The 15,954-nt window shown below is 39.0% G+C and overlaps 1 protein-coding gene across 12 annotated transcripts in view; it reads left to right on the plus strand.

Moving 5' to 3' along the window:
* The window catches only part of ENOX1 (ecto-NOX disulfide-thiol exchanger 1), a 540,515-nt gene that overhangs the window by 302,857 nt on the left and 221,704 nt on the right, over positions 1–15,954 (plus strand). For 9 of the 12 annotated variants that reach the window (XM_078390695.1, XM_078390697.1, XM_020797018.3 and 6 more), the window contains 2 exons: positions 9,163–9,315; positions 9,991–10,128. In XM_078390695.1, coding sequence (XP_078246821.1) covers positions 9,306–9,315; positions 9,991–10,128 — 148 coding nt within the window. In that variant the 5' untranslated portion in view covers positions 9,163–9,305. Of the gene's footprint in view, positions 1–8,965; positions 9,065–9,162; positions 9,316–9,990; positions 10,129–15,954 lie in introns of those variants that run through there. The other 3 variants (XM_078390701.1, XM_078390703.1, XM_078390700.1) reach the window with 2 other exon arrangements.

Consider the following 15,954-nt stretch of genomic DNA (forward strand, 5'->3'; position numbering starts at 1 on the left):
ATGAGTTTTTAAAAGCTAAATAAAATGCATTTCTTAGCTATTAAAGCATATTTAGACACATAAGGTAATTGTTTAACCATGTTCTCTCTTAGTCAAGCAAGCCATAGATGCAGATATGGTGTACTTTGCATCTATGGAGTGAAATCCTTGATCTCTTTTTCTTTATGTTTTGTTGGCTTCTGGAAATGAAGCTTTATGCTGCATGGTTGCCTCCTGATCTTTGATGTCTGGTGCCCAGTGCTTGGCATCGATGCTGTTAGTATCCATCTGGTGTATGTACTTGCTGTCTCTTGCTTCCCTATATATTTCTCTCATTTGTTTATTTTTCCCTTCAACTGTCTACAACTGAGGTCTGTTGGCAGAGCAAACTACTAATTTCGTAGATGCAGGCCTCAACTTTTCTATGAAAATCTATATTGCTTTTGCTAAGCCAGCAAACTTGCAAGGGAGAAGGCTACTATGGGAACACTTTGCTTTGCAAGATAATGTTATTTTACATTGACCTTGTGATGGCTTTGGATAGAGAGCTAACTGATTGTCCTGCAGTGACTTTTGGTATACTGCTATACAAGCCTCATTTTTAAAGCACAATGTATATATTCAGGGTTGCATTTTACCCTCCTCAAAATTATTTCAACACTTGATACATAACAAAATTTCAAACCTTGGCAGATCAGTAACAGAACTTGGAAAAAAATCTTGTCCAAATGTCTCTAAAAATGCTGCAAAATGCCCTTTAAGTGTATTTTTTACAAATACTTGCAAAACGCTACCTCTTTTATATCACTAAGTGATTTTGATTCTTCTTGCTATATTACAAAGCTGCAGTGGAGGGATACTGATGCAGCATCAAATGTATGCCGGCATATTTGAAATTTCAGTTCTTATAATGCTATGTGTAGTGGCCTCATTCTAAACACTTCAAAATGGCAGCAGATTGAATTAGGGTTGTGTTACTTTCCTTTGTCCTTGTCTGCAACTTCAAGTGACTGTGTTTAGCTAGGTCTCTGCAGATGTTTACTCAATTTCTATCCTGCTTTTCTGACCACTTCCTGTGCAAGGCAACTCCCAAAGTTGAAAGCAGCTTGTAGTGGTTTTCAGCAACACTAAAAGCAAATAATTGAAACAAGAAATTCATCAACATGAAAGCACTGCTGCCAATATGAAAACAATGCTTGTAAGAAAAACATGGCACAGGGCACGTTAGTCTGCATTCTGTCACTGTTTCAGCATATTCCTTTTGAATGCCTTTGGGGAGGGGGCATATTTCCTTTTTTTTGCCAAAATACCCATGAAGGCTCAGCTGCCATTACAGTTGAGCCACTTAATGGCAGGCAGCCCTGTTGAATGAGACTAACTGTCCTGAAGACTCCAGAAATGTAGCCATTCTTAATTATCAATACCAATATCTTTTCGGTACTGGAATGAGATGAGGTCTTAGACTAGTCAGAAAGGACTTCCTCACATCCTGCAACATTTTCTCTCTCTTTCTCTCTCTACATGCTATACCCTTCATAGGAGAACCACCTTATCTGACCTTGGATAACCTACACAGCCTACTGAAGAAGGGAATGTGAAGCATTTCTGAGTACTCAACACAAAGAAAACTCTGAGAAGGATTACCATAAATTGGTATCAGCTTACTTTTGAGTAGGTTATCCTGAGGCATATAAGCTATAATCTGGACAAAAAGCTGGAGAATATGGAGAAGCAGAATGGGTTCCAGTAGGCAAAGATAACAGACAATATATTTATCTCAATATCTATTAAATCTTTATACAAAGTATATTATTTGAAAAGCTGAATTAAATTCAGATGAAGGATGGGTGAAACTTGGTGGAAGAAAACATCAGTGATTAAAGATGTACAGATGACACCATATGTCTGTCAGAAAGCAGCAATGACTTGAAGGAATTCCTGATGAGGAGGAAAGAAGAAAGTGCCAGACTGCAATTCAACATCAAGATTTACTGAAGATTTACATTACATTAATGCTGAAAATAAAGAAATTCAAATTGTTAGAAATTTCATATATCTGGGTTCAGTTGTCAATCTAAATGGAGATTTCAGCCAAGAAATCAGAAGACTAGATTCAGAAGAACTGGAAAAAGACCCCCCAAGAGTAAGGAAGAACAAAGTGAAGATATTGATAATGTCGCAGTCCCAGTTACTACATAGGGATATGAAAGCTGGCAGGGGGATAAAAAGACAATTCATTTGAAATACAGTATGGTTCTGAAGGAGAGCTTTACAGGTACCCTATACCACCAGAAAGACAAGCAAATCGATTCTAGATCAAATGCAGCCTCAATGCTCCCTCAGAGCAAATTTGATAAAACAGAGGCTGCTGTACTTTGGCATCTGGAGAATACAATATGTAATCCCCGATAATGCTGGGGAAAGTTAAAGGTAGCAGGACAAGAAGAGAACCAAATATAAGATGACTTGACTCAATAATGGAAGCTGCAGGCCAAGCTTGCAAATGCTGGGCATGATAGAATCTTTTTCTTTGGGGGGGGGGTATCACTCATTCATAGGATCACCATAAATTGGAAGCAGTGTAATGGCCCATAACATTTCAATGGCCAATGTTTGTGTGGCCCTCAGCCCTCCTTCGAACCCTCTTCTTTTCTGGTGAAAAAAAAGGTGAATTGCAGTTCCCCAAAGCCTGTGGGAATGATTCATCCTTTAGGTCACAGTGCTTGTCTGAACAATTTATTTGTTGTTACATGCCACTGTATTACTTCTGACATGGAGTGTTGCTAACAAAGTGTTCAGGGTGTATGAGATATTCAAGGAGTCATTTGCCATTGCTACCCCTCGCCCAGTGGGTTTCCATGGCTGAATGGAATTTGAACCCTGGACTCTTGAGTCCTAGTTCAACACTCTATTCACTGCAATATACTGGGTCCTTGAACCACTTAACAACACTAATATATCAATTTTTGAAAACTGGAAGAGCGCATTTGGACACAGCCTTTCATTTCCTGTGGTTTTGGGCGCTTGGGGGAGTGTCTGTGATCTCTGAAGAGCATGAGGGGAAGAAAATGCTCTCCTTCTGGATTCAGCAAAGTTTCCCTCCCTGGAATATGTGGAGAACAGAGTGACAAAAGCAGTACTACAGAATTATAAGAAACAAATGTGTCTAAGACTCAATTCCTTCTTTCACCCTGGGATTGCCAGTTTGCAATCAAGAACTCAAAAGTCCAACTGAGTGACTTCCTCCTCACCTCGTCTTCCACCATTACAGTAATATTTTCTCAAGACTGAAATGGCAGGTGTATTTAGGGATTGAGAAAAATGGGGGGGGGGGAACACAACCCACCAAATTCTCAATCCTGCACAGCCACTGTCTAGATTGGATGTTTTGGTGCAAAAAAGTAACTTTTCTAAGCTATAGCAATGGGCCATGACCCCACTCTATTCTTTACTGCATCTTACAAGAGCGTTGTTCAATAGGTTTATATGTTGACTTTAAAAATAAGCAGATCAAAAGCTATGAACTTCCTTGTATTGCTAGCTACAGGCCAAATGCTTTATTCATAATGCTGCAGTGTTTTTGTTTAAAGAGTAACTAACATGCTGTTTGTGGCTTTCAAAATGTATGTCTTAAGCAGAACAAGTTGTTGGTTTACACTAGTCACACTCTGCAGTACATTCCCCTCAAAGGCAGGTTGACCCAGATTTTTCCCCCTTGCTGTAATGGCAGGATACAGGTAACTAATTTACCAAGATACTCATACTTTACTTCAAGGCTGATCACTTGTCTTTACTGATTTACATTTCCACTAAGGTCATGGCTACACTGGCATAGCAGCCTGTTTCATGCTTCTGTTCAGCTTAGGTGATCACACAAAGACGATAGATTGTTTCGGAGCCAGTGTCCACACTGACACCTCCATGTAATGCTTTTTGATTTAGGCCTCCCGTAGTCTCTCACCATTTGATCTCACCCTCTGCTGGTCTCTGGCTATCTTTCTATGGTTCATTGCAAAGCCAGTGGGTTGTTTAAAGTGTTGCACGGTGTTACAAAAAAAGAAAGAACGTCAGAAGTCAACAAATTCTGTCGAAATGTCCTTGTGCCAAATCTCTCCATTAAAGCCAAATTTCAAAATGGACTGCAACCTTAGACCAGGAGTGTCGATCTCAAATTTAACCCCTGCTGGTATTGAGTGTCATGTCCTTCCGAAACTCTCGAAATAGAGCTGTTTAGTCCAACATGGCTGTTTAGAGAGACTGGAAAGAACAAGCTGTTGCATTGGGATTACTTCTGAGTAAATATTCAGAGAATTGAACTGTGCCTTGCATACCTGAAATCTGTGGTGTGTATATCTGACTAACCATCTATTGATATAAGGTATGTTTTCATTCTCATAAAATGCATACGTGTTCATATGCTTGATCCTAACAGTTTTGACAGGACATAAGTAATTTCCATATATTGTGTCAGGTCTCTAGCCTGCCTACCTGCATTTATTTACTCTCTGGCAATGGCTCCCTAATATCTCAAGCAAAGGTTTGTTTGGAGAACAACCTTCAAACACAAAGGTTTGTTTGTTTCTCTGGATTCTTTTATCCAGGGCCTTCTTAACGGAAGGCATAGGGTGTTGATCGTAAGAGGATCTAAATGAAAAATATCTAATCTACCCTTAAGTTTGAGTTTTCCACTCACACATTATATTTTCTAAGCCAGGCATATGAAATATCAGGATGGATGCTGTTTGTGTGTGAGGGCATATGACAAGATGTGAAGTCAAGAAAAGGGAAATGGGGCATTAATGTTAAAATCATGGATGCTGTTTTTCCTCTCCCCTGCTCTTGCTCACTCTCTAAGTGGGTGAAGAAGTGCAGGTGGTGGCCAAAAGGAGAGATGGGAACATCTGTTTACTGGAATGCCTCCCTCAATAAATGCCCCACAGTGCTGACCTCAACACCAGATGGCTGGAGCAGTGAGGAAGCAAGCTTCATTTCCGAATAAACCTATGTTAGATAAAAATCCAAACTAAAACAAAATATAACACCTACAGTCTCTCGGCTGCCATTAAGAAATGGGTGGGATATGGCATGGCAATTAAAAAAGAAATTTTCTGTAGTAATATTTGGAACACTAAAGAGATAAACAACAAGAGAATGAGGCGGTACATTAAACTTGCAAATACAGTATACATAGCATTGCTTATTCTAGGGTTTTATTTTGGTGTGTGTGTGTTTGTGGATTTAAAAAAAATTCAAAGTAAGCTAAAAACTTGACTGTGTTGAGCAATAGTCCTCAATAAACTAACAGACTGCCAACAGACTCTAGAGGTGGGGGTGGACTCTATCAGAAAGGTGTAGCCCTCCTTGAATTTGAGGCAGTGGAGGAGCAATTGGTTAGTGCTGGATAGACTGTCAGTCATCACAATCTGGAACGGTTACCCCCAGCCACATCTATTAGAGGCAGCATGCTGGGTTGGAAAAAAAAACTTCCAACAGATTCAACTATCTTCCAAGACAGTTGGTTGCATATAATTCCATACAGTTAATGCTGGGCTGAGACAAATGTGTTTTGCTTTGTTTTAACTCTAAGCCTAGATTTTTTTAAAAATTTTCTTTTACTGAAGCTTTATATAAAGTGTGGATGTGCCCGCCATAGCATTTCTAGAACACGGATGAGAAACATACATACAGACACATGCATATAAACTCTGGGTGCCTTATGTTCTAGAACATTTTTATTAAAACAGTTTGGGATGGTGGCATTGAGAAATGTATTCTTCTGTCTGAATTCTTTTCAGAGCTCTTGAGTTAATTGACTCAAAGCCCTATGCCAATAAAGGTTACCCGAATTGATTGATTGACTCAAAGCCGAGCAATTTATTCAATGGGCATCTTTACTCTTCAAGATTGGAGCGTGATTCATATTTAAATATCAAATTCTAGGCAGAATGAGGTTTTGAGATATGGTGGTATTTGTATGTGAGCAAAAGCCAGACCTGTTTTTTTTTCTTTTTCTTTTTTAATCAGTAGCACAATGGACTGCAAGCTTGCTTCCCTCTGGGTAATTTTTTGGTACTGCATATGCTTTTGTTATTGCCAAGCTGGACTTCCACGGTGCCTTGTTTAATGGGTCTCCAGATTCTGTTATTTATAGATGTAGGTTCAGTCAGACGGCTACTGCTAGCGTGATCCAGGAAAGAGCTTGCACATTTGTAACCTGTTCAGAGCAAACACTACTTGCTGTGCCCTGGATTTAATTTTAAACTAAGATCATTTAAAGGAACGTCTTAAGGGATCAGCTGTTTATGCTACTGCTTCTTTGTTCTGAGATTTTGCATCTTCTTTTGTTCTGCTTCCTGAAAAAAATAATCTTGTTTGTATGTTACATAACTGCAAATGTTATGTTTAAGAGCTGTTGGAGCGAGTCATTCAGAACAAGCATGCTCTTCTTCCATTGTTGAGCTTTGTAGGAACTAAAAATTAATTATCAACTGATTTTGCAAATGTTGTCTCAAACCATGAAATTCTCTTTTGACTTTAGAACCATGAACACTCTCTTTATTACAGATGCCTACAGATGTCTTGATACATCTGATCTGTTGATCGTACACATAAAATTATTAGATGTCTTGACAAGTTGTAATATTTTATCAAGAGTTTAAATGGCTATACATTTTTGTTTTCAAAATCCAAACTCATGAAAAAGTGCTCTATACAAAGTGGCTGATGTCATCTGGGTGATAAGGTGATTGGGGTGTGATCAAAGGGTGCTTTGCCCTGCAGTTTGGGCCTCTTTAGGAATTGATTTCATTTTCCAGTGACCCCACAACACACAGCAATAACAAACCAGTTTCACCCATATCTGTGCCTACCTGAATCTTTTTGAGTCCTAGGCAGGGGCTACTGTGTGTTGTTGTTTTTAAGTGTGGATAGGATCTGTCTTGTTTTGGTTTAGTTCTAATGTGTGATTGCCAATGTTGAACTTAGCCAGCATTTTGATAGTTGAATCGCCTTTTCCTGTAGATGGGAAGACAGAAGACGATGTGAAAGTTTTTTAAAAAAAAACCAGTGCTGAATCACTTCAGTGGCAAATTAATTCAGAAATATGTCACTTAAAAATATATTTTTTAAAAATTGCAGACTTCCTCTGCAAAGGGAAATGGGAGGGGGCATGGAAGGGAACATTTTATGTTCTTTTGTTTTTCGGAAGGGCTAAATAGGATCACTTGAGGTGTGTCGTGACTTTCTGCCCCCAGACCACCTGATCCTTGTTTGTGGATACAAGAATCGCTCCAAATGTCATACCATACCTCAGAGTGCCTCTGTCCAGCCTGATCCAGGCCAGGATAATTTGGCGGTCTAGTCATATCCTCTGTCTGCAGCATACATATTGCTGTGGTTTACATATTAAGGTGTTTGCATTGCTTATCCTTGTTCTATTAGCTGTGTCACAGTGGGAGCACACAGCCTCTCACCAAAGTTTGCATCTGTAATTAAACCCCTATTTTCTTTGGCCTCTTTAGACTGTATTACTTGGTCTGACATTTCAAGCTTGCTTCAAAGATGTGTAATGCAGCATTGTTTAACTGAAATATTAAATGACCGTTCCAGTTACATAATTGATGAATTGGCTGTCACAAAGCTTTATGATGAAAGCACTCAGCTGCCATGTTCCTGTGCCTGTGGCTGGATAGGAATAATGGAGGAGATGTCAGGGGGAGCGCAGAACCAAAAGAGAGCAAATGTCCTACTCTTCTACTGGGGCCTAGAGAAACTGTTGCTAAGAGACAAAGAAAACAGGAAGGTTTGGACGAAGAGGGCCGATTTTTCTTTCCTTCCCTTGTTCAGGCAGAGAACATGGCAGAAAACCCCCCATACTGGCTGCCATGCTGCTCCTACAGGACACATGTGCCATGTTTGCGTGTAATTGCAACAGATGGTACTAGGTAATTTTCCAGTTCAGTATATGGATCACATTCAATATTCTAGTCTTTCATGCCTAAATAGTCTCGTGGAACTGGTTCACACTGGGCAAGCAGATCCAGACATGTAAGAACAATAACCTTTGATCTGGATGTCTTGCATCTGAAGTATTTTTGTAGTCTGATCTGGATTGATCTGAGTGATGTATCTTCATTTTTTTCTCTCTGCTCTGCTTCCCTTGACCCGAAACAAAGCTCAGAACAGCTAAAATCGCATACAAAAATATAAAAAAAACAAATAGCCTGTACTGGCAATAGAAGTGCCACAATAAACTTATGAACTTTCAATATTTAAGAACATCAATTGAGTTAGCTGACTTGATAAAAAAATATAAAATTCATCAACAAACATTATATATAAACAAACTGCAGGGGATGCATACTGGGACTCCTGGACAACTCAGTGGTTCAGGTCTCTGGCTGCAGAGCCAGAGGTTGGGAGTTCGATTCTCCGCCGTGTCTCCTTGGAAGGAACTGGATTGAGTGATTCATGGGATCCCTTCTAGCTCCGCAGTTCAAAGGTTATCATTACTATTGTTATTTTAAACGATGAGAAGACTGATTTAAACTAGTTTTGGACTATCTGCCTGGTCACTTAATGGGGATTCCTGCACTACACAGGTGGCGAGCAGATAGCAATTGTACCATGGTACAGTATAAGAATCCATCTTTTAAACCTTTTTTTAAATTACTTCCAATTGTGTGAAGAAAGAACTATTTCTCGGTTTGTGCCGTTAATTCTTAACGTTATCCCAAGGCTGTTCTCCCCACTACCTTTTACCTTCAGTGCATCTGGGAATTTATTTAGCAGGAAACAGTTTTTTTCTTCAAACTTTCAGTATCAATTAATTTTTAACTTTTTTAAAAAATTCATTTGCAGCCTCAAGCGCGTCCTTCCAGTGTAAGCCAGCTTGCTAAGGCGGCTGTGCAGGCGCTGATAAGACCTAAACTGCAAAGAGGTTGCTCAGCCCAGAGGCTAGGCATTAGACAAGTTCCTATATAGCACTGTTTGTTCTGCTCTCAATCAGCAAGAGTGCTGGTCTGCTTATTTCTTTTTCTAATGCCTGGGGAAAGAATGTGGCTGAAATCACACTGCAGACCCCACTGTGAGTGCCTCGCTGTCTTTTGTTGATTTCCCATCAATATTTGTTTTGAAGAGATATTTTAAAATAATGTTTACTTCATGTTTTTCTTCTTTCCAAAGCATAATGTACTAAATGTGGATCCAGTACTTACTGAAGAAGAGATCTTTTCACCTTTCAAGATGTCAATACAGTAGCAAATGAAGAAGTCAAAGTGCATCAAGTGGACAAAATTGAAGATTAGCACGAAAAAACCGCTAGAACCATGGCTGCAGGTGAATATGCTATAGATCATAAGTGGTGTGGTCATCCTTTCAGCACTGGATTTCTGTTTTTCTGTTCTTAACCAGAGAAGCTCATCTGCCTCAAAATATTTTTGTTTTCCAAGTACACTTTTTCCTGGTATTAAATGTAATGCTAAATCAGTGGCATGATTAGTTAAGGTATTCTGGGCGTTTCCAAGCCCGATGCTAAACTGAGATTCATTCTGAAATTCAGTATCATGTTAGTCTGTTGTAGGGAAGAACAGAGTCTTGTGGCATGTTAAAAACTAGCATATTTCTCAGAGCATAAGCTTCTGGGGATGGCTGTCTACTGAAATGGACTACAGTCCCCAGAAGCTTTTGACTAATAATTTTTAAGGGTGGCACAAGTCACTGCCATTCTAATTTCGTTTTTGTTGCAAACATATCAGCATCCTTGGGAATTTGTTACCATAGGAACCTTTGCCCCTTATTAGATTAGGTTTCTACACACACTGTGCATTAGGAGTTTTTCGTTTGTTTGTTGCCCACTGTACTGCAAGTTTTCCCATAGATGATCAAGAGAGAATAACTAATACTAAGCCCTTGGATAGTAATGCTGTCACAATTTAACTGATTTTTCTAGTTTGCAGTTTGCCATCCTTGTTTCCCTGCTTATAAGCCTCAAATGTGCTTCTTTCTCTGCAGCAGCAGATGGCTTGGGAAGCATAGCTATAGATACCACACAACTTAACATGTCAGTCACAGATCCAGCAGCTTGGGCAACTGCTATGAATAACCTGGGTATGGTTCCAGTGGGATTAACTGGACAACAGCTTGTGACGGGTAAGGGTTTTGGTGAGATTTGTTGCACTGCTTTATAGATTTTTTTTTAAAAAGAATCCAAGGATGAATGTCTGACATTTGTGTTTCAGGAAGTGCATGCTGTGTGTTTTGTATGTGTGGTAATTTAGTATACTTGCAGAGCATTCCCCCCCCCCAAAGCATAGATCCCCTTTATTAATATTGTATAATAAACATTAATCTCCTGGTATTAGCAAGCATCTAATCCATAGTACATCTTAAAGTTAGGGGAAGCAAGCAAAAAAAATTTAATGCCACTGTGTGACCTCTAAGACATGTGCATTGTTGAATCTGGAAGGAATTTCTCAAAGCAGATATATTTAGGTTTTTAAAAAGCTGTTTTACGCCCTCCCCAAAGCATTTGCTAATATTCTGCTAAGGAACAGCATGGGTAACTGACTATAAGCTTCTGCTGAGTGGATGTTATGCTGACAAAGAGAGTACCGCTGTAAATAAACTCTTAAAAATATGAATCCAAATAAATCATCATCCATCACATAACTGGGCCCAGGAAGCCCTTACTTGGCTGCTTTTCACTGAGATCTTCTTTGCACATAAGTGCATTTGTATCCTGGTATTCAAATAGCATTTTTGGCTGAATAGGCATCCAAATTAACAATAGACATGCTTTATGTCTGAAGCCAGGACTATGGTTAAATATATCCCAAAGAATCTAAGATTTGTAAAGCATTGTATACTCTGCTTTGACATTGGTATTTAATCCTCGGTTGCTTGAGAACACATTTCAAAATGTCAGTTTTCAGATGTAACATTAAGCTACCATATCCTGGTTTGTTTACCCATTTGCTCAAGGGGTGGGATGAGGTTGGAGCAAACAGGCTTTCACATGGTCATCTGCTCAATTCACATAATGGTATAGAATTTCTGACTTAATATGACATCTGTTGTGACCTTCTGCCATAAACACTGATGAATCACTGTTGTGCCCAAGATTGTATTACATGGTGGGAGCATTCACATGTAATATAACAATCTTAAATCACAGAGTTGGAAGGGATCCTATGGACCATCAAGTCCAGCCCCTGTCAAGGAGACACAGTAGGGAATCAAATGCCCAGCCGCAATCAGATACCTAAACCATTGAGCTGTAATGATAAACTATATTTAATTCTAGATACACAAATAGAAACCCTGTTTGGGCTCATTCACTTCTTTCTCTCCTCTCTTGTATGGTCAAAAGGAATAATCTGGAATTCAAATTTACTTTAGCATATTTGTAATTTTATTGTTGATGGAATTCACATAAGGGTGGCCTACCTTCCTTCCCATTGCTTTTTTGTTCACAATCCACATGGTGACCTAGGAATCTGATGTCCCTGGGTTAAGATGCCATGTTTTACCTGGACTTAAAGGGGTGGGTGGGTGGGAGGAAGGAAGGAAGGAAGGAAGGAATAGCAGATGATTGTTTTGTGCCAAAACATTTCCAGTAGGATATCACACTTGGATACCTTATTGTGGCAATCAGACCCGTATATTTGGTGTTTGTTTCCTTTTTAGGTGTTTTGTGTTTTTTGTTTGTTTGTCTGTTTGTAAAAGAGCAGTCCTCCATTCCCAAACAGTTACAGCTTACCGGCAGGTGGGGAAGAAAAAGAGAAGAAATTCTTGCAAGGAGCTCTGATCACCTGCTAAACAAGCCAAGAAGCAAACTATGGGTTGTTGGATTACTTGTTTGAAATAAGTCAGACTTTATTGTAAAACTAGATCCCATGAAAGGAAAGGGGAGGAGAAAACAGGGAGGGGTGTGTGAGCCCACCATGTCAAACACCTCCTGTTTGCTTATACACATAATGCTGAATTATGATTTATGGCTCAGGATAACAGCAGGGATCCCACCACCAAATTTTCCACTGAGGGACCCCTTCCCTTCATGGAACATGATCTGTTGCTGGTGTAAATGCTGCATGTGTAGATGTTGCAAGTTGTGATGGTGTTTGTTGTTATGTGCTGTCAAGTCATCTCTGACTTACGCCAACCCTAGGAATGTCTTTTTTTTTTTTAATAATAATAATAAACCTTTATTGGCATACAGCAGAAGGAGCCGCAAAATAAATACAGTAAAATACGCATACAGGAATGTCCTTTTAATAACAGCCCTACTTAGCTCTTGAAAACTCAAGAAGTGGCTTCCTTTATTGAATCAGTCCTTCTTGTATGTGGTCTTTAGTTGTGGTTGTCAGTTTCCATGGGGGAAAATCTGAATGCCTCCTATAAAGTTCCTGATCAACAGATTCTTTATGGATGACCCATAGATTTGTGTCCTTTACATCTGACAAGGAATTCATTTATGGTCTCAGAAGATATTGTAACTTGTTACGTAACTTCATTCCTAGCTACCTTGTAATAATTTTGTCTTACAAGTTCAAAAATGAATCCTTTTCTTCTTATTTAGCAAGCAAACAACTGAATAACTAAAATCCAAAATGATAAAATATATTTGGAATGTATGTAAATTTTACATGCTTTCAAAATCACAGCCTTCAGTTACATATTTCTCTAGTTCATTTGTGTAAATAATATTTCTTCTATGTTAGAAAAGAAACGTTGGTTCTATTAAAATAAGAGCTTCTGTTTAGGTATTGTATAGGTGAAGCTCAGTGATTCAAAAATACAAAGCAAACAGGTTCCCTATAGTAAAAAAAAACCCCTATTTCTTAGATAACTCTAATTCAGTAGAGTTAAATCAGGCATAGTTTTCCAACTTAAAAGAGCATTCAAAATGGCTTTCAAAAAATAAAAAAAAAGTAGGAATAAAGGATTTTGAAAGAGATATGTAAAACTGGCACACTAAAACCAATAAAATGACTGCAATCATAACAACACAAAGGAAGTTCAGGAAATTAGACAGGTGTTATCCCCTACTTAAAAGACAACAGCAGATGGTCTGGGCTAGAGATGGGCATGAATTAAAAATGAATCAACAAATTTGTTCAGAAATTCTTAATTCATCGATTCATATTCGTATGAATCAATGGCCCCTGGCGAATACCAATCAATGAATTTTTAGTGATTTTTTATTTGTTGATTCATTTGCCTATGTAAAACTGGCCCTCCAGGCACCTAGAGACCAAAATTTCAGGGAAGCTTCCTTTGGCTTTCCTCTACAAGCCCTCCAAGTTCGATGAGGATTGGGTTTCAGATATCCACTCACAAAGAGGGCCCCCCCAAGAAAGTTTCCCCAAGGCAGCTAGAGGCACCGAAATCAACAAGAAGCTTCTATTGATTCTCCCCTACTATCCCTCCAAGTTTGGTGCAGATTGAGTTTCCTTAAGCCAACTACTGAAGGACACTTTCCTGGGGGCACCCACTTTATGGATGTGATTTTGGTGTCTCTAGATTCCTTGGGGGAATCTTCCTTGTGGGTGTTTAACTCAGACATCTGAAACCCAGACATTACCATACTTGCAAGGCTTGTAGATGAGAGTCAGAGGAAGCTTCCCTGGAAATTTGGTATCTCTAGGTCTGGGGTGTGTGTGCATTTTATAGGGTTTTAATGGCAAAAACAAATTGACAAATAGATTTGTTGATTCATCAGAAAAAAAACATAAATTCATGATTCATGATTTGTCAACCTTGATGAATCATGAATCAAAACAAATCACCATTTTTCTGATTCATGCCCATTTCTAGTCTGGGCAAATGTGCCCAGCGAGTGAATTTCTTTGAAATATGATGTAACTACACCAGACAATTGTACCATTTTTGGAGTGCTCAGCTCCTTACAAAAAAAGCTTATAAAAACAACTAAACAGAATCAAATACGACCAAAGAACAAAAATTAAAACTAAGAGCATAAAATCAAAAGGAGCAGAGCACAAACTTTCAATCATATATTGAAAAACATTAAGAAAAGAAAACATTCAAGAAGAAAAATGGCCAAAATCCTCTTGCATAAGTTATCCCTGTAGAACAGTGATGATGTCACACCAGCAAGAGAGATTTCAGTAACTAAAGACTTCCCTCTTCTCTCCTATGGATTGTCTAGCTCATGAATAATCTGTTTTCTTACATGGTAGCTATGAAAGCAGCAGGACAAGGAGATGTTTTGAATTACTGAAAATTGCTACTTTCTGATACTACTCACATGGGGAGATTTTCAGTAAGGAAATACTTATTTTGAGTGGCTCCCATAATTTCCACATAATGAAATGGATTATCTGTGAGTTGGACACAGGTAATTCATTTAAAATAGAGAAATGAGATGTCATCACCCCTTCACAGGTATAACTTAGAAAATTAAAGCAATGTGTGTTACTCCACTGATATTTCTGTTTTTGCATTAATAGTATCTAAATCAGGCACAGTTGTAAGAACAGGATCAGAAATTCTGCAAACTTGAACACATTTTCCTATGCTTAGGATTGCCTTGCTCTTCCATTTTGTTCTTGCTTCCACTGTAGCTGTGTAGAGTGCTGGTCGTAGTCTAACTCTCACTTCAATTAAAATTTGATGGAATAATTGCAGAGATTACTCATGTAGTTGGTACAAACCTTAACCTCAGGTATATAACGTCTCACTCTTCCAAAATGTTACTCTGGAATAACAATTTAAACTGGCATTTAAAAGACACCCCACTCATTATAAGATAGGGTGCAGAAGGGTATTTATTTTGTGTTAGTAGATTTCTTTCTCAGTTGTGGATATTAAAGAATGTTGACTACCAATTATTGGCAATATAATTGCTTTAATTATAAAAATACAGTGCAATACTAAATAATTAGCATTTATTCCAGAGATCCAAAGTGTAGCTTTAGAGCATTGGAACTGTTTTCTTACAAGATTGCACTGTAAGATAGTCCAATGTGATTTGTCTCATTTTATAGATGAAGTCCTGAGAGGACTGTGGTTCAGTGAGGTCTCTGCTGATGTGAAATTTCAATTGGAGACTTTTTGGCTCATAGGCTCTCAGTAGGTTCTTGCTGCTGTCTTCGTGTTGTTTAGTCATGTCCAACTCTTTGTTACCCCATGGACCAGAGCACGCCAGGCCCTCCTATCTTCCACTGCCTCCTGGAGTTTGGTTAAATTCATGCTGGTCGCTTCGATGACACTGTCCAACCATCTCATCCTCTGTCGTCCCCTTCTCCTCTTGCCTTCACACTTTCACAACATCAGGGGCTTCTCCAGGGAATTTTCTCTTCTCAGGAGATGGCCAAAGTATTGGAGCCTCAGCTTCAAGATCTGTCCTTCCAGTGAGCACTCAGGGTTGATTTCCTTCAAAATGGCTAGGTTTGTTCTCTTTGCAGTCCAGGGGACTCTCAGGAGTCTCCTCCAGCACCACAATTCAAAAGCATCAATTCTTCAGCAGTCAGCCTTCTTTATGGTACAGCTGTCACTTCCACACATTGCTACTGAAAAACCATAGTTTTGACTATGCGGACCTTTGTCGGCAAGGTGAGGTCTCTGCTTTTTAAGATGCTTTCTATGTTTGTCATCACTTTCCTCCCAAGAAGCAGGCGTCTTTTAATTTTGTGGCTACTGTCACCATCTGCAGTGATCATGGACCCCAGGAAAGTAAAATCTGTCACTGCCTCCATATCTCCCCCTTCAATTTGCAAGGAGGTGATGGGACCAGTGGCCATGATCTTAGTTTTTTTTGATGTTGAACTTCAGACCATTTTTGGCACTCTCCTCTTTCACCCTCATTAAGAGGTTCTTTAATTCCTCCTCACTTTCTGCCATCAGAGTGGTATCATCTGCATATCTGAGTTTGTTGATATTTCTTCCAGCAATCTTAATTCCAGTTTGGGATTAGTTCAGTCCTGCCTTTCGTATGATGTATTCTGCATGTAA

The sequence above is a fragment of the Pogona vitticeps genome, chromosome 3 (genome assembly GCF_051106095.1).
Source record: "Pogona vitticeps strain Pit_001003342236 chromosome 3, PviZW2.1, whole genome shotgun sequence".
Classification (NCBI taxonomy): Eukaryota; Metazoa; Chordata; class Lepidosauria; order Squamata; family Agamidae; genus Pogona; species Pogona vitticeps.